This window comes from Chrysoperla carnea, chromosome 5 (genome assembly GCF_905475395.1).
Source record: "Chrysoperla carnea chromosome 5, inChrCarn1.1, whole genome shotgun sequence".
Taxonomy (NCBI): domain Eukaryota; kingdom Metazoa; phylum Arthropoda; class Insecta; order Neuroptera; family Chrysopidae; genus Chrysoperla; species Chrysoperla carnea.
The window spans coordinates 35887693-35910191 of NC_058341.1; the positions used below are offsets into that span (position 1 = coordinate 35887693).

Sequence of the window (22499 nt, forward strand, 5' to 3'; positions counted from 1 at the left end):
GAGTGGCTATCCTGGTGGTGAAATTCACTTAGACAATAGGATCTTTCATGATACCAAAAAATGAAGTTTATCAAAACTGTATTACATAAAACATTATTTTAGAATTTTGATAAGCTCAAAAATCAAATTTTAAGCCCCGTTTTTCAGCTTTTAAAATGGCCTTTTTGGAGTTTTTCCAAACATTTTACTGTTGACATCTCGAAAACGGAGAACTTTAAGAAAAAAATCACAAAGAGTCTTTTTGACGTTAAATAACCCAAAGCTCTCAGAGTAACTTTTACTAGGTTCAAAAAATGTCATTTAACTGTTTCTGTGGAAGGGGGAGAGGATATACAAAAATTGGACCAATAGGGTTTCTGGCAAGATCCAGAATATTAGTCTATAAGCTTTTCTAAACAAGAATCAATTGACAAAATGTTCAAATCTTTCGTTATGAGCCTGTAAATTGACTAGTAAAAACTAATTATGACATTTGATAATTGGCCTTTTTTGTCAACCCAATTTCTCCATAAGCCAGTTCAAATCTACAAAAGAAAATAAGTTTGCGACTTTTACATACTCAATGACAGTGACCACCTATTCTAAAATATTAAAACATAAAAGGTCCTTGACTTGAATCTTGCAGATTTTAAATAAAAGACACATTTTGCATAGCTGCTTTAATATTATACATATTTTAAACAATATAGTTGACCAAAATAGGTAAGCTTTATAGTTTCCATCGCGGAGTGAAGACAATAATATTATAAATGCGTATTATAAAGCAAGCGCGATCGTTTACTTTAAATGGTAACGCAACAGTCCAAACTTAGGTGTGTGTATATTGTGGTTGCTTGCTGCTTATATTATTATATTTTTTTTAAACTAGTTTGTTTATATAGACGTTTTTTATGTGCAAAAACTGTTTTGAATTTTGAATATCACAAATACAAAACTTTTGTATCATGTATACATGGAATTTTTCAAGTTATACTAAGTCTAGTCCCAAGTTAGGTGAGGTTAGAGTGGCTGTCCTGGAGTGAGACACACTTAGACCATAGGGTCCGTTGTGATGCTGAAAAGGAGCCGTCCCATTCCCGGCCACTACTCCATGAATCATTTGGACCTGTTCAAGGACAGCCATAGTGCTTTGACGTCAACAGACTTCAGGTCGGAGAGATCGTCAAAGAAAGGCTGGATCAAGTTAGTCCACATCCTCACTGTGACAGCTCCTGCAATAATCATGATTTAGACGTTCAGCGTCCTACCACCTAGCCAGTATCCTTAGAAGCCGCAGCAATTTTGCTAAAAAAGGCCCTTGGAAATGACATAAGATCTTCGGAAGGATTGTACTCAGACCATATCTGCCTTGTAGCACCACAAGTACGTTCCTCCCTCCATCTAAGATTAGCCTTTTTTAATATATCCCCTTTGATAGCCCCAAGTAAGTAACGCTTATAGATTATTTTGGTACAGGTGTGCATAAAATCACCATATTAGTCTATTTCCGGTTGTCCATCCGCCTGTCGACATGATAACTTAAAAACGAAATGAGATATCAAGCTGAAATTCCTAGAGCCTCTTTGTTTTTATAGCGGGTTTATACCGTGTTTTATAGGTCAATTAAGTCATGGGTCCGTAAGACCCATCTTGTAAACCGTTAAGGCGCAAATATACATGTTTGGTAAATATGTATGTTCTTGTTTATCTCTATGTCCATTGAGGAAGTGTGACTTACGTGACGTAAAAAACGTGGCTGCGTTAGGGAAAACGAGGGGGTGTAAATTTTATAAAATGATCTGATTCTTATAAGAAAAAATTTCATTTCGATACCATCTGTACTGTACCTAATGTCCATTTAGAAGTTTCTAAACTAAGATGGTTGTAAATACATATGTAGCTTCGAGTTGGTTGATGTTCGCATGTTCGCATTAGTAGTTCATGAAAACGGGATTAAATTTAATAGGATAAAATTCTATCAAATAAAATTAACCAACGCCATTTAAATTTTTACCATTTTGTCGCATATAAATACAAGGCAATTTTTGCGACATTTTTTATCTTGTTTTTGTCAATATTATCGAGGTATCAATTTAAATTAGAGTTTAAATTTATAATTACATGCAGAGATAACTTATTTAAACTTTTGGTGTTCTGTGATCAATAATTAATTTTATATCTCCGAAACGATCTCACAATTCGAACCATTTATCAAACACAATTCATATACATGTATTAAATTTTACAGATGCACATCTCAGACAATATCACAAAAGGATTTCTCACATAAATTAAGCCTCCCGCATATATTGCTTATAAAAATAGTAACTTATGGTTTTAAATTTAAAGGTCAAATGAATAAATGGATTTCTTACAGATCAGCAACGAATTTTAGATTTTTAATCTTAACCAAATAAATATATAAACTTTGAACAAAACATTTTAAAATTCTATTTAATGTCAAATAAAAATATTTCGTCTTTGAGAACATTTGAAAGAAATACGAACATCGATATATTCCTGGACGTTATGCGAGATATCTTAGGCTAAAACCATAGCAGCTTCTTTCGAACTCATAGTTTATTTTTAACAACCTAGACCTACAAAAAAGGGGTGTTATAAGTTTTACCGCTATGTGTGTGTGTGTCTGTCTGTGGCATCGTAGCGCCTAAACGGATGAACCGATTTTAATTTTTTTGGTTTCTTTTAAATAGTAATTTAACGGAGAGTGTTTTTAGCTATGTTTCAAGTGCGAGTTTAGGGTTCCGAATTCGAATAAAATTGGCGACGATCTTCAAAATACTTTAAGAAAAAAGGTAATTTAATGGAGAGTGTTCTTATATATGTATCAAGTGCGAGTTTAGGCTTCCGTAACCGAAAAAATTTGACGGGGGTTTTTTAAAAGGTTGTAAATTTCACTTGTTAAAAAGTAACTCTCCTGCAGTCTAAAATAATTAAAATGTGCCATTTTTCAGTAGGACCTACTTTCAGTTCAAGAGAGTCAAGTATTAATATGCTACTGACTCTTGTACTATTTAATTATGAATTAAATAATAATAAATAACTTTAACAATAGTTCGCATTGCTATTTAGTGTATATATTTGAATATTTGAATGATGTCATTATTAATAAATTTAGAATTATCAGTGTAGAATACCAGTTATATAATTTGTATAATAATTGTATAGTCTCTAAATTTAGACATTTGATTTAATACAATCAAATATCTTTTTAGCGGTGGGTGGGCGTCAGTCGAGGCTGAGTAAAAATCGATCAACTTTGTTTTAATAGATGTGTTTAAGAGCTAAAAATTCTCATATAATTTACAACAAATCTATAGCATAGCGCTGGCTAGATTTGAGTGTGTAAAATTAGTGACCTAACATTTACCTTGTGCGTTGTTTAAAAGAGTCGTCCGTGTATAACATGTTCTAGGATTGGAATGTGGTCGGTTTACCGTCATTACTTTTCCCGGAGGTATTCTTCAATATCTTAAGTTCTCATAGAATTTTATATCAAAATTTAGCGGTTTTTGAGATACTGTATCTAAAGATACTGTATGTAAAGTTTAAAAAGACTTCTTTTACCAGTCTTAAGCAGCACAAGCTTTGGAACGGGTTAAAAATAGGCATAAGCAATTCACATGACATGGTTGTGAAAAATATAGAAAGATTTCAACAAGAAAAATTTTTAAAGCTAATGATTTACAAAATCAAAAATTTTGTCCTTAATTCGCTTTTGTTGAAAAAATAGGTTGCGCTTTTCTCAACTAGATATAATTTTTTCTTTATGAAGATACCTCAAAGCAGTTTCGAATAAACTGGTTTCGTAACATATTTCTTTATGTGTTTCTCTAATATTTTATCATTCGAACTACTTCGTAACAGGTTCTAATTCTAAACAGCTTGTTTTATTTCATAAACTCTATTGATATATTTGTCGTAATTTCAACTTAAGGATGTATGAGCAGGACAACAATGTTTGCTTTAAAGGCTCAAAATTTTATAGGCAGACTTTTACTCAAAGAATATGTGGTTATAGAAAGAATATATTTCAGTATAGGTATCCATGCAAATTTTTAAGAAAATAGTCAATGAAAATCGATATAAAATACATTGGCTCTTATAAATGAGTCTAAAAAAATGACATATTTTGAAAGTTTTTGATAATTTTCACTTGTAATGAATGAAAACAAATTTAAAAAAAAAATTTTAATAGAAAGTAAGCATATAAGCAATGGCATAGAAAAGAAAAAAACCAAGTGTCTCCATCCAAATAAGGGATGTAAGGGCAGGGTAAATTTAGGGTTGAAATTATTTCTATCTTATTTTCAACTTGGATGATAAATTTTGTTATAACTTCATGAATGATATGAGCTTTGGTTTTCGAAATATCGAAAGCTGAATAATTAAACAAAATTTTCAATTTTCGATATTTTGAAAATTACGCCAGATATCGAAAAATTTTATTCTTACTTTTCTTCTTATATCGTCAAGTTTTAATATAATTTATCATCAAAATTGAAAAAAATATATTTTTTAAATTTGTGCCACCACCACCGTGTTCATACATCCTTAAGAAAAAGAAATGATGTATAGGGTGAACGTACGGAGCAACCGTCTATACAGGGTATAAACAAACAGCAAACCCTGTTAGCCATTGCATTTCTTGTTTCATAATAAATTCTAGTTACGCCTATGTCTATCAATAATTCAACTACAATCATTTCACATTGCTATTTATTTACTATTGGTGATTGGAATGCTAAAATAAATTGTTCAATTAATACTGCAATAATAAATTTTTCTATTTATTTAAACAATTGTAATAACATGGTTTAACAAAAAAAATATAAAATAAAAAATAAAACAAAAAAAACCGGATTACAAAGAACTAGAATGGCGAGGTAATAGTCGATCGATTAAAAGAACATGTGAAAACAATTTGAGATAAATTTTTACTTAATTTCACCTTTTGATTTATAATATTGTTATCAGTTTAATATTTATTTAATTGTTTAATTGCTTCGAGAAATTACTTACAATCGACATATGTATAATTAAGAGCTCTTAACAAATGTACCTGCAGAATGTGGCACAAAAATTAAAGCGCAAGACCCTTATAAGAATTCAAATAAATAATTATTAAGTTTGAAGTCTTCATCTGCTAATAATTAAAAATTTTTATTATAAATCGCTCTACAAGACTATCGATAACGCCTTCCTTACTGTTTTAGATAAATTCGTTCATAACAAGGTACGACTAAATTTAGCCTGAAAGCTGCAAATTTCCTGTTCAAACAAGAAATTTCTTGTACAATTTAAAGAACATGAAGAAGCTTGCTCACTTCTTGAGAGTTAACGTGAAGTTAAAATCTAAGTATTTAGGTATACAAATTTTTTTGCTATGAATGCACCGATTTTCCATCTATAGCTGTAAAAACTTATTTTGATACTACTTTTTTGGGACAGTCTGTACAGAGATATAAATTCATATTCAAACAGTGAAAACGCCGTTTATCACATTTATAAATTTCCAATTGCAAGGCAATCAATGATAATAATTATAATTATTTTTAACATCTGTGTACCTTATGAATATTGTAATTACTTTTAATATTTTTGATGATTAATGAAATTAATTTTATGGAAACTGCAAGTTGTTTAATTTTTTAATGCTGTGGCCAGACACGAAGATGAACATCAAACAATAACGAAACTAGGCAAGTATCAAATGGGTATCATCACATAATGAATGGATTGTATTGTATTCACTTTGCGATGTTTGATACTTGCCTATTATTTTCGTTGTTATTTGGTGTTCGCCTTCGTGTCTGGCCGTGGTTTAATACAAACCAGTCTTCTCTTTTATTCCACATAAACACCTGATACATGTGCACACCTACGTTTAGGTCAACAAATATTTTGTTAATTAAATTTATATTATTTTGATATCAAAACAAGTAAAAAACAAACAATTAACTGAGTTAATTGGAAATATACCATGTATAGACAGTGTTGATTACGCAATCGTTTTTTTTTTACGTCACGTAAGTAAAGAAAGATATCCATTCTTATATAGGCACACACAGATGACTGATATTCCCATATAATACATACTATAAAATAAAACAGTGATGTTTATGTAAAAATGTTGTTATAAGGAATAGAATTCAGACAAAAGTTGTTATAAGGAATATTTTTTACAATTAAACTTTTGTACTAACTCTCACGGTTTACAAGATAAGTTCTACGGGCCCAAGACCCAATTGATCAATGTTGCTCATGTACGAACTCGTCCTCACTTTTTACGTCGTAAGCACACTATAAATATTTCAGCTTGATATCTATTTGTGTTTTTGCAAATAGGCTGAAACATTAGGCTGACTTTAGATGATTTTATGAACATCTATACCAAAATTTTCTTCGTAGCATCAATATTTTTAAGCGTTACAAACTAGGGACTAAACTTTATATACCTTGATATATTTCAAATATACAAGGTATAAATACTCAGATTATTTATTATCTCGATTTTGGTAAACATATCCGTATGTATTTACTTTGACTCATTGATAATAATAAGTTAACTCTTAACTTGTAACGTGGGAGCCGCACCTTGATGGTGTTAGCAAAACAGACTGTGGCAAAAGTAAGTATAACGCGTTCTCATCTTTTTTTGGTATAATATCATACTCATTACATGTTGGCTTTTAAGAACGAAAGTAGAAATTTAAATGTTTAGGGACGGCCCGATTAGAGGTCAGTCGGTTGATCTTTTTAAAAAGTTAATGAGAGTTTTTTTTTTTTTCATTTACCATTAATCTTCTTCAAAAAATAAAAAGTAAAGAAATATTTTTGTAATAAAATAAAAGTAAAGAAAATTTCAAAAGTAATTTTTGGAACCAATTTGCCAAGACTTTTTCTGATCAAATTGCCTGCCTTTTGGTTCCTCATGTTTCCTATCCTTTGGTAATATTTTTATGACTCCAACTAGTATTTAATTTTCAGTTAATTTTCTTTAACTTGTAACGAGTCTGTCACGTATTTATTGCCACAGACCCATCTGCCATTGATACATCCAATTTTTTTGGTACTTAATGTACATAATGTCATCATTTTTAGCTTTACGCGTGATTTTTGGTTTTTCTTTTCGTAAATTTTGACAACTTTGATACCTCACTTCACCTTTAATACTTATCTGCTCTTCGTTTTCATTTGGGATCTTTTCTACAATTGGTACTCATTCATCATATCGCATTCACTTACAGGCTAGCAGATCCTCGCGTTCTCTATATTTATGATTACATTTAGTTCCTTTTTTCATAAATTTTCAATTGGACTCAGTCTACCAGTTACTTATTTCCACAAGAACCTATCTCTATTCACATAATCTTACTATTTTTATCGCTACACCTAGTTTTTCTTATTTTCGGAAGGAAAAAAAACTTTGGAGTTTCACTTATATTTTTGACTATACATTAACTTATTTTTAAACGTTGAGTCATTTGAATTTTACTGAAATTAAATTTTAATTAAATTAAAATTTAATTAAACATTTAGGAAAGGATTAGATGAATAAATAAATTTTTTTAAATATTTCAAAAGAAATATGATTATATTATTAATTTTTATTTGATATTATCATTAAAAAAAACGTGTATGTAATGCATCATACAGAATCAAATTTCTACTGAAATAGCTTTAAAGTTCTTACTTATTGTCATAACCTTTGTCTTAAAACACAAGGTAAAAAGTATTAAATTTCAATGTGTTAAATAAATTTTTTTTTATGATTATGAAAAAAGTAGTTTATGCACTTGACTCATATTTAATATGTTTTGACGTAAACATTCATGATATATTAAGATCATGACATTTTTTATCATTGTTTTTTATTTTAATCAGACAAATACTTACTATTCTTTTAATTTTGATTTATTTTGAAAACAAACAAAAAATATAAAAGATGTTGTCGAATCACCTAAAAAAAGATTATGATCAAGTCTTTTTGTTTTAAAGTTCGAATACGGACAAATATTCGAAACGCAGTCAATGGTTCTGTGACTTTTGAAAGTTTTCTCGAGTTAAAAGTTTTTTACCCGCTTACTATTTCATTTTGATAGTTTAAAGCTCATTCGCTCTATCAGTTTTCCGAGATCTATCATTTTCTGAGATCTATCTTGCCAGCTCTTGGGTAGGCGAATTACTTGTATATATGTTACTATGTTACGTTGAATAGACTTTAAAAGTAGAACAAAAATCTTTCAGTAGCTTTTATCTTTGGACAAATATTATCCCAAATATCCCTAATTTTATCTACTCTAAACATATTGTTTTAATGGCGAGCAATGTACAAATTACTATCTCAAGGTTCAGTAAAAATTATTAAAAGTCACTATTAAGTTCTTATAAACTGTTTCCTCTAAAAGTTTCATCCCGTATGAAATCGATATCATTTAACTGCTGCTCCCATGCAAGAAATTTAACGTCGCAAAACTTTTGACGTTGTCACACAATATGACATTTCGTTGAACCCCTCCCTCCTCCTTAACGTGTGACGTAATTAATGGATGGTACTTTGGCTACTAAAGAAAATTTAGCGTTAAAATTATTTTCTTGACATAATTATCTTTAAGTTCCAAATTCTCAGACACCTGCAGTATTCCGCGAACAAAATCTACTCAAAACTGTAATGTGATTTGTTTACTACGACATAGACCTTTCCATTTAAAAAAGTGATTACCTTTTGTTTCGGACAGTTTGTGAAAAAACTAATGTGATAAAATGAATAACAAATATCTTGTATCTTTGTCCAACTTATTACTGTCTGCCCGAAACAATAATGAATCGTAATTGAAATGAAAAGGTTTAAGATCATAAATTAAACCAAAATAATTAAGTTTATTACTTTTTCTTACTGGAAGACATATTATTATCTTGTTTTCTCAAAAATATCTTTAAAAAATTTCTTTCCAGAATTGGTCCCTAGGGTTTTATGTCTGGATCCTGTCTAACGTAAAATTATTGAATATTCAGAATCCTAATGCCATAAATCTTAAACATAAATATTATGACTGTTCTACTTAACACAGGCTTGTCTTTTAGCTTATTCTTAATAATTGTATTCTTAATAATATACTGAATTTCGCAATTAACATGTAAAAGAAATGTGCGGCCATAATCAGTTACTCTCTTAGTAAGTATATTGCTATAGCAATACCCAAGTACATAATCCGTTTCACGACAATAAAAATATGATGCAAGTTAAACCGATCTCGTTGATTCGAGCAACATATATAACGACGTATAATCTAGAGACGACCGCGGCATGCAAGCTAATAAACGTAGACCTACTCAACGGTTACAATAAATTATATGTTACGCAGGGTATAGAATAGACAAACTTTATATTACTACAAAACATATATCTATATATGTTACCTTGTACAATCGATAACTGACGCTGACCTAGTAACAAGGTACATAGATAGGATACAGATGTGGAGACAGTAACAGACGTATGGAATATTCACACAAACCACCCACATATAAATGTTATTACGTTCAATTTATATCTTATAATTGAACTGGTCCAGACGCATACAAAACTGCATCATATGCAATGCAAAATGATTATATCCACTACATATGATAGCTTAAATATTATAACGTAGGCAAAATACATTTGAATGATCCGAAAGAGTTTTTATCTAGCATTTCTAAAAGTAGCTTTGGTGATACATTAATTTTCAATTAATAACCTATAAGATGTGTCCCATCATGACTACATTCAAATAATATAGTAATTAGAGTGAGATCATTTCATAAGTATCCACCTTTAATAACTCTTGGCTAAATGGCCGAGCGATCTAAGGCGTTTGTCTTTGTCTGTTTGTCCATTTAGACTTAGGTTGCGGGTTCGAATCCAGGCAGCGGCAGTGTGAACAATTAATAATTAATGGGAGTGCAGAATTGATCACATTGTCGTCGCTTGGATAAGAACGAAGTAACCAACTCCACCCACATCAAAATGTAATTGTTAATATGTTTGTAATTAAATAAATAAAGATTAACAAATAATGATGTGAGTGGTCTCTGTTATAGGCGTATATGTCAGAGAAACGGAGGTTAAATCCCACTATTATTATATTATTATTATTATTATAACTCTTGACCTAATGTGATTACTGCTTTGAGTGAAAACACGTCGATTTAGATATCGAAGGAGAAGTTCAAAAATAGTACTTAGAGAATTTTAAGTTTCATCCCATCATCCCAACTTTGAAATTTCCACCTTCTAATATATCATTTGAAAGAGCATAAAATTCTCTATTCAACACGATAAAAAAAATCGATCGATTGGTTCTTAAAATAGATTACCCAGAAGATTGAATTCATACCCGCAATCTTCTGTGTAGTCTATATTAAGAACTAATCGATTTCATGTTTTTTATCACGGTTAGAAGAAAGAATTTTCTGCTCTTTCAAATGAGGTATCACAAAGTACGAAGTGCCATTTGAAATTTCAAAGTTGAGGTGGGTAGGGGAGAAGGAATGAAATCTAAAATTTTCTAGATACCATTTTTGAACTTTCTATTCAAAATCATAATAAACAATCACGATCAGTAGGCCGTTAAAATTGTTGCGATTTAATGAAAGAAAAATATAATAATATTTGTTTGTATTTTTTGGAGGAATTGCCTTTCAAAAGAGAATAACTTTTACACCACCTGGTATTTCAAAAAATAAAGTAGTCAAAACATAATCAATATTTTTATTTATAGATATCAATATCCGGTTTTTGTATCGCAAATATTTAAAAGCAAAAAATCTGATATGAACGCCATATAGCTTTTAGTATACAGATTAGATTGCTAAAATAAATAAAAACAGGAACACAAAGCATAATAAAGACACAAAATAGCGAATTGATACGTGATAAAATTACTCATATCAGGTCAGGGTGATCACTTCGTATTTTAAGAGGATCGGAGACTAAGGGATCAAAATTATTATATTTTCAGCAAAGCAAATCAAAGTTTTGAAGATTCTAACTGTGGGTTTCAGAATTGGCCAACCACCTCATACGCTAGGAATCAAGCCTCGAAACTTTCACTTTTGCAAGCACATTACGATTCCTGTTACTATATTTTATGGCTGGTTATGAAAATTTTTGGGACTTTTTTCTTAAAGGTGATTTTTAAGTACTTAGATTTTTAAACACGACTCAAATATAATATTCGTTTGTACAAATTGAGCCTGAAAAAACTTCAATCACAAATTACAATTTAAATGTATAGACAACTTTCGTATGCATCACGTATACATGTTTTATAAAAGGAAGTAAAAATATTTTTTATGCGTAGATCAAAATTTTTGATAAATTTTAAACAATAAGTCATTTTAATATTTTAAATATTACGACATTTACGTATAAAACCTACTACTACTGTTTTTAGTAAAATGTGTAAGTGATTTTTAAAGCTTAGACCTAGCAGTGAGAAAGTGTACTAAGGAAAGAAAAGATATCTGTGAAGAAGACGCAAGAAAAGGTAGCTGAATGATGATTACAAGAAAAATGTGGTTGAACTATTACAGACGAAAAATGCATGCCCAGAGCTTATAATAAGGAGCTTTACAATTTTGATACATTTTCTTTATCGATACATAAAAATTGTCCAAGCAGCCATAGTTTGAAGAATCCCAAATTTCGACATATTACGAAATAATGATATCAAGTGGATCATAACAGGGAAAAAGTAATCAAAATTATTTTATTTTCAGCAAAGTCAAATGTAAGTTTTGCATTTTTATATGTAAGGAACGTGCCAATGGTAGGTTATTGGCCAATCAGCTGCAAGTAAACTAATTTTGTAACCGTATGGTTTTGATAATTTTGGAGAAAAAAAAAAAGAATTCCCATTAACTTGAAAAGCAGAAAATTCGAATTTTACCGACTTATTCAAGGTCAAGAGACTCCTGACCTTTTTCGAGTCGAGTCCGTCTGTCCCGTCACCTGGGATCTCTGTACACTTCGAGAAACAAGTACATACCAAGAAAACCAGAAAAAAAATTCCCATTAACTTGAAAAGCAGAAAAGTCGAATTTCGGCAGTTTATTCAAGGTCAAGAGATTTTTAACCTTTTTATATGGTTGAGTCCGTCTGTCCCATCACCTGGGCCTCTTCCGTATACTTCGAAGAACAAGTACATACCAAGAAAACCAGAAGAAATAAATTCCCATTAACTTGAAAGTTCCCATTAAAATTTCTTATTATTATAGATCTATCAGCGGATGGTAGCTTCAGTGACATATAATACAAAGCTCAATTTGTATTTTTTTTTTAAATACATATTTTCGACTACTAAGTAGTCATAATCAGTAAGAATTAGCTAGTGATTACTCTTATTATGAATGTTACTCTTTGCTAATTTGGTGGAGGACTGCACCAAGAGAAAGTCCGCAAGAGCTTAAATGGCCGAGCGGTCTAAGGCGTTAGTCATAGAACGTTGGACTATTTAGACTTAGGTTGCGGGTTCGAATCCAGGCAGCGGCAGTGTGAACAATTTATAATTAATGAGAGTGCAGAATTGATCACATTGTCGTCGCTTGGATAAGAACGAAGTAACCGACTCCACCCACATCAAAAATGTAATTGTAAAATAAGTTTGTAATTGTATAAATAAAGATTAACAAATAATGGTGTGAGTGGCCTCTGTGATAAGGCGTATGTCACAAATACGGAGGTAAACCCCCATTATTATTACAAAGCTCAATTTTTAAACTCCTCTTCATTTGAATGCAATGCATATAAATAAAATATTTTGATTCTGTTTAAAAAGGAAGTTAACTTTAGATAATATTTTTTTGTATTTTGATTGTCTATAAATTTTATATTTACAAAATGTCACCACTCCTCTTCTCTCTGTGAATATAAAATAAAATCTAAATAAATATATTTACATAAAATAGAATGGCCAAGCTTTACATAATAAATAATACCTTGATATGCACAGATCCAGATTTAAATATTATATGAACACTATTATTATCAAATTTGGTTGTTGTTTGTTAGATGAGAAAATTTTGAATAGATTTGGATAATAATAAGAACGATTCACTGATTCTTTTGTTCAAAAATATTGTTACCTCTACAAACAGTCTGACAAAAATATTATATAATGTAGTAAAATTAAATTAGAAAAATAATATACTTTCAAAGGAAAACGTCAAAATATTGGCAACAAGTCAAAAATTTATGTAGATCGAGTCCGTAGGTAGTTCGATAACACTAAGAAAGGGCACCGCTTTCTATTATGCGAATAACAAGATAAATCACAAAAAAATGCAAAAAAACTTTTGTCAGGTCTTGAACAAAATGATTTTCGTCATAATTTTTATTCTTGTATTTTGCTTAGAAGTTAAACTGATGGCGCAAAAATTTTTACAGGCCCCGAACTTACCAGATTATGTAAGCATAGTTCCTTGGCTCTGGCACATATAAAAGGCGAGGTTCAAATACTCCTTCCTTGATTTAAAAAAGAATTACTTGAAATCCAGCATTATGGCTGAAGTAAGTAAGGCTAAAATTGAATCGGAAATCTACCCTGAGAATCTGTGGAGCACAAAAAACATCCCCGCGGAAGTTTGACAGAAAAAATAAGACTGGTTGACTCAAAAAATAGAACAAGCAAAAACCCTCCCCACTTTTAATACATTCAGCTGTATTCGTAGTTCTTAGGTAGTCCCCGCTAACTCTAAGAAGGGGACAATAAACTTTTATTTCCACTACGAGTAAGAAGATAATTGAGTAACAAATACAAAAAAATAATTTGATCAACATTCGACAAAATGAATTATACATCGCCTGGCAATTTCCGATCAACGAGAAACCTAGGTGCTATCTATTGTAGGAAACAAGCTTTTGCATTTTTTTATTCAATTATCCTATCCTAGAATAAGTAACAAAAAAAGAATAATCATTGATATTAGCCACGTGTTCAAGTTAATAATTTGACGGGCCTCGCTCTTACGAATGATAATAATAGCGTGCTTACTCTCAGTATTAAAAAAAACTACCTAAAAATGACATCACAAATTTTTGGATATTAAAAAAATTCCAAAAAGTGTTTGTGTTGCTTTCTATTTGTCTACAAAAGTTTTTTGACACTAAATAAAAACAAATTTTTTAAATAGAATGTAAAGAAATGTCAACTTTTGATGTGCAGTTAAATTGACCTGAATTAGAAATTGAGATATGCATTCATTAATTTTTAAAATCTCTGCACCATGCCAGTCATAATAAAAAAGAACAACTTTTGATTGGAAGTAAACTGTGTTTGAATATTTTGCTCCATCAAGATTTGTTGATTATTTAATAAAAGTGATAAACTTATTAATTATACTTAACCAAAATATTATTAACATTAATATAAATTATTAGATATTTCTATATAAATTCATTTTGCTTTAATCTATTTTTTCAATTTATTATCAGCTTTTCGAAGTTATTCTGATTATAATTAGTAAATATTTTTCTTATATATTCATAAAACTGTGTAGTCGTGAAAACTTTTCAAAAAATATGTTTTTGTTAAAATGACTTTACCATTTATATTATTTTTGTTTTCGATCGTTAGTCTTGAAAATGTCGAAAGAGTTGCTACTTTTTTTGAACGGCAGCCAAATAATAAGCCCTATAAAATCCTCACTTCTTTATTACCCAACCTACTTTTCTTCTGTAAAAGGCAGACAACAAAACAATCACTACTTTTTTATCCTATAAAGAAATGTGCGAGATATCCCTATCCAATTCTTTTTTTGTGAATCTTATACGTATCTTTTGTGAGGTTTCTTTGAATTTTATAGAAAAAAGAAGAAGTTAAAATCTAATTTCACAGACTATAAGCACGCTTCAAAGTAAGATTGAGTCGAATCACTTCTAGATGGTTTTAATGAAAGCAGTCGTTTCCCAACTTTTCTCAACTAAACACTAAAAAATTATTTACAAAAATATCGGCATCACTTTAAAAAATATGTCTACACTCCTCTTTAAACGATTGAAATACAAAGCTTTATTCATATTTAAATCGCTAGGGTTGATTTCTATCACATTGGGACGTTTTAAATAATAAAAGAGATTTGTCCTTTAAGGGTTAACCGTGTACAGGTAAATTCTATTATTCAGTAATAACCGAATTATTTGCAACAAGTTTAAACTTGCTAGACTTACTTATGTATTTTATCAAATAGCACAATGGATGTATTATTGTCTAACTGTTTAAGGGAGTTAAAAAACGCTTATTCCTTAAAAAGTGATGCTTTCTTAATCATGTGGTTGCTCAGTTTTGGTAAATTGCTTTACGTAGTGGCAGATTAATTATTAGCCGGAGTAGGCAATTGTCTCGGATCTCCGCATTGGTTGGGGACCCTGGAGAAGGGCCAAAAGAGAAATGAGAAATTTTTAGGACAAGTTCGTCACAAGAGGGAGGCAAGTTGATTTAGGAAAAGTAAAAAACATATTTTTATCAAATAATGTGGGGCTTGCATTGATTAACGAAGACTACAAAAAGCAGGGAGGAATGACCAATTTTTATGCGAAAGGTCCCACAGAAAGGAAAGAAAAGGTACCAAAAAGAGCCCCGACATGGATCAATGTAATACTGACGTTACGCTTAAAGCGTTTTACTTTCACCCGTATTTTTTGCTTGGGTTCATAGAAAATAAAGGCAGATTATCCATAAGGAAGAGTGGGCACGTGCCTGCATAGTACGAAATTACAAAAAGGCGCGTGCAAAGAAGATTTTTAAACAAACATAAAATTATTTGTGTAATTAAGTAAGAAAAACTTTACAGTCCGTTTATATTGACATTTTTACAGTAATTCAAATGGGTAACAGTCGAATTGATATATTTGCTGCAGAAAAGGAAAATTTTAATAAAAATTTTGAAACTCTCAATAGTCAAAGAATATGAAAAGAACACAAAGAGGATACGGAAAAGAAAGCTCGGAAACATTTAGAGGGACAGTGTATCTAGTAATTATAGACAGACCTGTGGTGGAACTTTAAAATAGGCGAAAATTTTACAGCAATTTTGCTTTTTAAGCAACTTGATCAATTTGAACATTAAAGAATTCCAAAACAGAGCAAGTATGTTAGCAACGATGTATTCTGGTGATTTAGAAAAGTCCTTTTTTTAATGAATATATCCATCTATTTTCTCATTTAATAATAATGATTTTACAGGTTCCAAGAAATAAAGAACTTGAAACTAAAGAAAGGATCTTTAGTGATAGATTTTTATTGCGGCGTGTGCCAATTTTTTAAACTACCAACGGTCCCAAAATTCTTAATCTGCCTCGGATTGGAATTGATCAGCAAGCTATCTATCTTCCACTATACTCCACTAGACAAACACGCAAATACACGGAAAATAAAATCCAAATTTCCCAATATATAATACTCCTAACTTTCTCTTGGTTCTCGAAATCGAAATTAATATTTTTGATTACTTTGTTTTTCTAATGTTTTTATTATGGTAACTTATTCTTAACAACAAATTACAAAACTTATTTCTGGACATTGGCACAAGTCGAGCTGATTTTCACAATAATTTGCTAATTCACCCTTAAAAAAGGAATGGACAAGCTAACATTTCAGGCCGATTTCGTAATAAGGTAATTTTAATTTAATAGTTACTTTAATTTGGCATCAAATTCTATCAAACTTGAACCACTAAATTATGAAACAGGTCGTTAACAATCAAAATTACATAACATTAAGTCAAAATAACATTCTCTAAACATCATAAAATTAATACTAGAATATTAGCAATTAAAATCAGGTAAAATAATTAATTGATTTGCTTACCTATTAAAAGTACTCTCATATTGTTTAATTTCACGTCGGGAAAATTCATGAAACTCTGTATAAACATTAACAAATTTATATTTTGGTTGCACTTCTTTGCCTTCGTCTAAAGCTTCGTTAATTTGTTGGCGACGTGTTAAAACACTACTTAATTCATCACTTGCTGGCATTTTTTACAAAGTTTTTTGAATTCACGTAAACAATAAAAATAAAAAACGAAAAGTTTAATTAATATATTTGTACAACAATATGAAGTCACGAAATGATAAAATTATATGTTACACAGTCAATACTTTGTATACAACTGAAGACAACGTGCTCTTGACAGTTCAGTTTAGGTTACTAGCTGGAGTGTAGAGATGGTAGACTGCAATATTATGCCGTCATGTCACTGGAATACACTAAGGTAAATAAAATTCTTGCGCAGTACAATTGTTGTTATTTATCCACAATATATTTTACGCTAAAGTAAACAAGTTCTGTAGACGCAAAATAGATATATGATCATAACAATATAACAAATCTTTCTTGAAATTTTTATACCATGTATATATGAAATATACATAGTATATTAAGTTTAGTTCCAAGTTTGTAACGCCTAAAAATATTGATGCTACGAAAAAAATTTTGGTACAGGTGTTCATAGAATCACCAAATTAGTCTATTTCCGGTTGTTCGTCTGTCATCGCGATTACCCAAAAACGAAAATAGATATCAAGCTGAAATTTTTATAGTGTGTTTAAGACGTAAAAAGTGAGAGGTCGAGTTCGTAAATGAGCAACATAGGTCAATTGGGTCCTGGGTCCGTAGGACCCATCTTATAAACCGTAAGAGATAGAACAAATGTTCAAATGTAAAAAATGTTCCTTATAAAAAAATAAACAACTTTTGTTTGAAACATTTTCTTGTAAGCATCACTGTTTACCCACGAGGCCGAGGGCGCTAATTAGGTGAAAGTTTTGTAGTATGTATTAATATAGGAATATCAATTATGTGTGTGTGGCTATTTATAATATAATAATGGAGGTTTAACCTCCGTTTTTGTGACGCATGCCTAATCACAGAGGCCACCCACATCATTATTTGTTAATCTTTATTTATTCCATTACAAACATATTTACAATTACATTATTGATGTGGGTGGAGTCGGTTGCTTCATTCTTATCCAAGCGACGACAATGTGATCAATTCTGCACTCCCATTAATTATAAATAGTTCACACTGCCGCTGCCTGGATTCGAACCCGCAACCTAAGTCTAAATAATCTAACGTTCTAAAACTAGCGCCTTAGACCGCTCGGCCATTTAGGCTCTGTAGGCTGTGTGGCTATTTAAGAGAGGAAATCTTTCTTTATTTACGTGACGTCAAAAAACAAACGATTGCGTGATCAAAACTGTCTATACATGGTATTTTAACAATTAACTCAGTCAATTGTTTGTTTTCACTTGTTAATCCTCACATAAATAAACATCTTTATCGTAATTCTTGAAAAAGATTCCGTTGCAACTTTTGGCCCCGAAGGATGGCGGTTTATGGCGATATCCTGTTGTTTGATCTGACAAGATATCCTGGCTTTGTGAAAATTGAGCAAATTTTACACTTTAAATTGAATAGCGCATACCCAATGATTTTAAAAGTCGATATAAAGATTACCTTCTGTTGATTTTACGATTAAATATCTGGAATTTTTTATAAGAAAATAAGATAGCACTTTGATCAAATATTTTAACAGGTTGGCTGATAAGTCCCCGGTCTGACACATAGATGGCGTCGCTAGTATTAAATGCATATTATTTTTATATAGTACCAACCTTCAAATGATTCGTGTCAAAATTTGACGTCTGTAAGTCAATTAGTTTGTGAGATAGAGCGTCTTTTGTGAAGCAACTTTTGTTATTGTGAAAAAAATGGAAAAAATGGAATTTCGTGTTTTGATAAAATACTGTTTTCTGAAGGGAAAAAATACAGAGTCCGGAAACTCATTATCAAGCCAAGTTTTTGCTTCCACTGTATTTGTTCCCTTCAGAAAACAGTATTTTATCAAAACACGAAATTCCTTTTTTTCCATTTTTTTCACAATAACAAAAGTTGCTTCACAAAAGACGCTCTATCTCACAAACTAATTGACTTACAGACGTCAAATTTTGACACGAATCATTTGAAGGTTGGTACTATATAAAAATAATATGCATTTAATACTAGCGACGCCATCTATGTATCAGACCGGGGACTTATCAGCCAACCTATTATATTAGACATCGCACAATATCCAAATTTCTTATTTTTTGAGGTAAACATAGAAAACCTCTGGCGTCAAAATTTTACCAAAATTTCAAACTGCTGTATCACTGAGAAAAATTATTAAATTTGGAACCAAAATAGCTCCTTTCTAGGAGCTATTAGAAAACTTTCTAGCTTTGGAATGTATTGCTAAAAGATTTTTGTCACTCCTTACCGCTTTTAAGGAAGGTTGAAAAGGTGAGAAATGTAATCGGTAAACTTTATATGAAGTTTAGAATCATACCAAATTTCAAAAATTAATTTACAACAAATTTGTGTAGGATCATCTGATCCTTGCCATATCCTAGAATACTAGCACTTTTCTCTAAGCATAATGTTTACGTGGATACAAAAATTCCAAGTTGTAGATTTATGATGGAAAATTTCAAATTTTTTCAATAAACATTAAGTTAAGAGAAAAAACGCTATAAATTTCAATTTGTTTGATTCGAAAACTGCAAAGGAATTTTCTACATAGATTTTCATACTCTCTTCTATAGTGGAATAGTTTTGCTACCCTATATTTAAAGTTTTTTTGTTTTTATTTATGTAATTAAAAGTTTTTCATAACGTATAAAGTTTTTATAATCTTAAAAACGCCAGTCCAAAAGAATCAACTCTAAATGACGTATCAGTGAGTTTAGTTGTTATGGTTAAAATTTCATTTGTAGACCAAGTTTATCCAAAAATTGCTAGACTGCTACATGAAATTGTTTTGTACAACAAAGAACAGTGTTTTTAAAGCTTCGGCAACTAAAACATCATTCAAGTAATCAAGGTTGCCTACACCAATATATTAATTTTATTCTGGGTGTTATTTCATTCAACAATAATTGCCTTTCGTATAGACCAAAGTTAAAATAGTTTCCACATCTTCATGGATGTTTGAAAATATTCAATTCTAAGTTACGGCAATCTTAAAGTAGTGAAATTATTCGATTTTTGTATGAATTATTTAAAATGTACCTATATAAAATTACTAATTTTTGCTTGTACTTGTGCATAAGAGTATACCTATGTGCGAAATAAATAGTAAAAAAAGATAAATAAATAGTAAAAAAATTAGTTTCTTATTTTTATTTTTGAGATGAGACATAATGTTTTACAATTCCATTCCAGAATATCTCAAAAGTTATAAATAACCTAAAGAGTATAGTATTGAATCATTGATGACCAACACAAGTGCACCACCTAAACTTCTCACAGAGTTTGTGAAATTTCCTGCGAAAAATTCCTTGAAACCATACTGTCGATATATAGATACCATACAATTAATCATTCCTCTATATTCACGATATTTTTCTGGTTTTCCAGATTGAAGCATTAATCGTTTTGATATAGTATCTAACGGATACGTGAGTGTGGAACTACTAAATGCCGCTACCTAAAATTTGTTCAATTATTATGGAGTGTATACTAGGAATACTAGGATTGGAGGAGGGTAGAAAATGTACCACGACTGGAATTTTCATGGTGTTATCTATCAACAAGTAGCGGTTACATATTCAAAGATTTAATAAGGGCTCACAACTTCAGCGGAAGGGTTTCAAAACCCTAGTGATTAAGAGGTAAGTTACGTTTTTCCTGATACCTTTTATTATGGGCTCCCCGAAAAGTGTTAACTCAACGACTTACCTCTTGAGCCATAAAAATATAGCAATAGACTTAATCATGGGTTCAGTAATTCAATTCGTCTTGAGTAACCCAAGCAATCTTCTAAATGTAAAGAATTCGGAAGTTTCAATTTATGGTAATTTTCCATGGCTTCTCAAATTTCAAAATTTGATAACAAACGTGTTATTAAGGAATTTGAGTTGTCAAACATTGGCTGTTTAATATGTACAGTATTTTTCGTATTACCTGAGCAATACTGAACAACACAAGAAATGGTGGTAGCTCTTGTGGTGAACTATTTGGGTGTTTTATTGTCCATAACAATTTTCCATAATCGAAGAATGCAAAATAAAGTGATTTATTTAAAGCAAAACCTATTACTGTACAACACATCCCAGAATAAATTCCAAAAAAACCTTCAAGCTTAATGGTTTTAATAATGCATTGAGTTAGACCAGTGTATGTTCGATGGTGGATAGCTCCTAAAACACATCAAATAACTTTAATTTAAAAAAAAATTAATTAGCTTTATCCGCCATATCTTTATCAAGCTATGGTATCTACTGTCTCAAATCACAGTTTTTTAATTAAAAGTTGTAAATTTTTATTAATTCGTAAAGTTTGCAGTATGGGGTTACGTATAGAATAGCATTTCTAGCGAAATTTATAGCATATCAGGTAAAATACTAAGATCTTGCATAAATGTATCTGAATAGTGGCGATACAGATCTGACTTTTCTCCGTCAAGGAGTGAGTGGTCGCAGGCTTTTTGTCAGAAACCTCAGACTTCAAAAAACTCCTAGGGAAAATTTCAATAATGTTAAACCACATGATTTGGACGGTCTATTATGGTGTAATTAGTCTGCATTTATTAAGATTTATCTTTTCACATTTGATGAAGCTAAATTATTGTTTCAACCATAAAACATTGCCCAACGATGAAAAATTTTGGACAAATGGACAAACATTCAAATATTGCGTTAATTTTGAGATACCTTTTATACGATATGCAATTATCCAAACTCAAACGCGTTAGGTTAGGTTCAAAAAAAAATTCGGGGCTTAAAGATTTGGCTTTTGGTGTCTGTATCTTATATTCTTAAATATTACCTTTGACATTTGAACCTGTGTCTGCTGAAATTCTAGTTTGGCAAAAAAACAATGGATATAGTAACAATGTTGTTAAACCTCCAGATACAGCTCCCGCAAGTAATTTACTCCAGATGTATGGCAATTGCCTCACTCTAAAAAAATCTCGAAAGTAAGTCAAGATAATGAAAGATTTCATTCTGAATGTTCAAACAAAATTCGGTCATATCGCTTGGATAAAAGTTAATTGCAAAATAACCTTCACCTTATTTTAATAACTTACATATTTTGGTTTGATACTTGACTATAAATTGAAAAACTCAAAGCTTGTTGTGGAAAAAATTTAACGGTAGAAATCCAATTTCCACGCCATAAACTTAAAAATCCTTGATGTTTTGGTATACGGATAAGTGCATCACGTAAGCCAGTGTAGCGTAAGTTATGTGTTCCATCTTGAAGTCCAACATGTGACTTTTGAGTTTGTAGTATTATTTTAATACGATCCAAAGGACTAAGAAGTGTCTTTGAAATCACACCAGAAATACCAGCCACAATAAATTTAACTATGAATTCATTTTTCAAGTTTTGTTCATCAGTCATTATTAGCAAACCCATTGGCTCTCCAACCCATTTTACTCTCAAGTGCTACGGTCCATGATCATG

General features: G+C 30.7%; 2 protein-coding genes across 2 annotated transcripts in view; both read right to left on the bottom strand.

The window, feature by feature from the left end:
• The window catches only part of LOC123300053 (EF-hand domain-containing protein D2 homolog), a 55852-nt gene extending 38628 nt beyond the window's left edge, over window positions 1-17224 (bottom strand). The window contains exon 1 of the mRNA XM_044882523.1: window positions 16854-17224. Within this exon, the coding sequence (XP_044738458.1) occupies window positions 16854-17023 (170 nt within the window). The 5' untranslated portion in view covers window positions 17024-17224. The remainder of the gene's footprint in view (window positions 1-16853) is intronic.
• A 3041-nt stretch (window positions 17225-20265) lies between these two features.
• On the bottom strand, window positions 20266-22499 carry LOC123301148 (ADP/ATP translocase 4-like). The gene is made up of 4 exons (XM_044883881.1): window positions 22120-22499; window positions 21858-21991; window positions 20994-21229; window positions 20266-20517 (listed from the first exon to the last, which is right to left on the bottom strand). Exons 1-4 carry the CDS (start codon window positions 22449-22451, stop codon window positions 20266-20268), a joined length of 954 nt encoding a protein of 317 aa, XP_044739816.1. The 5' UTR covers window positions 22452-22499.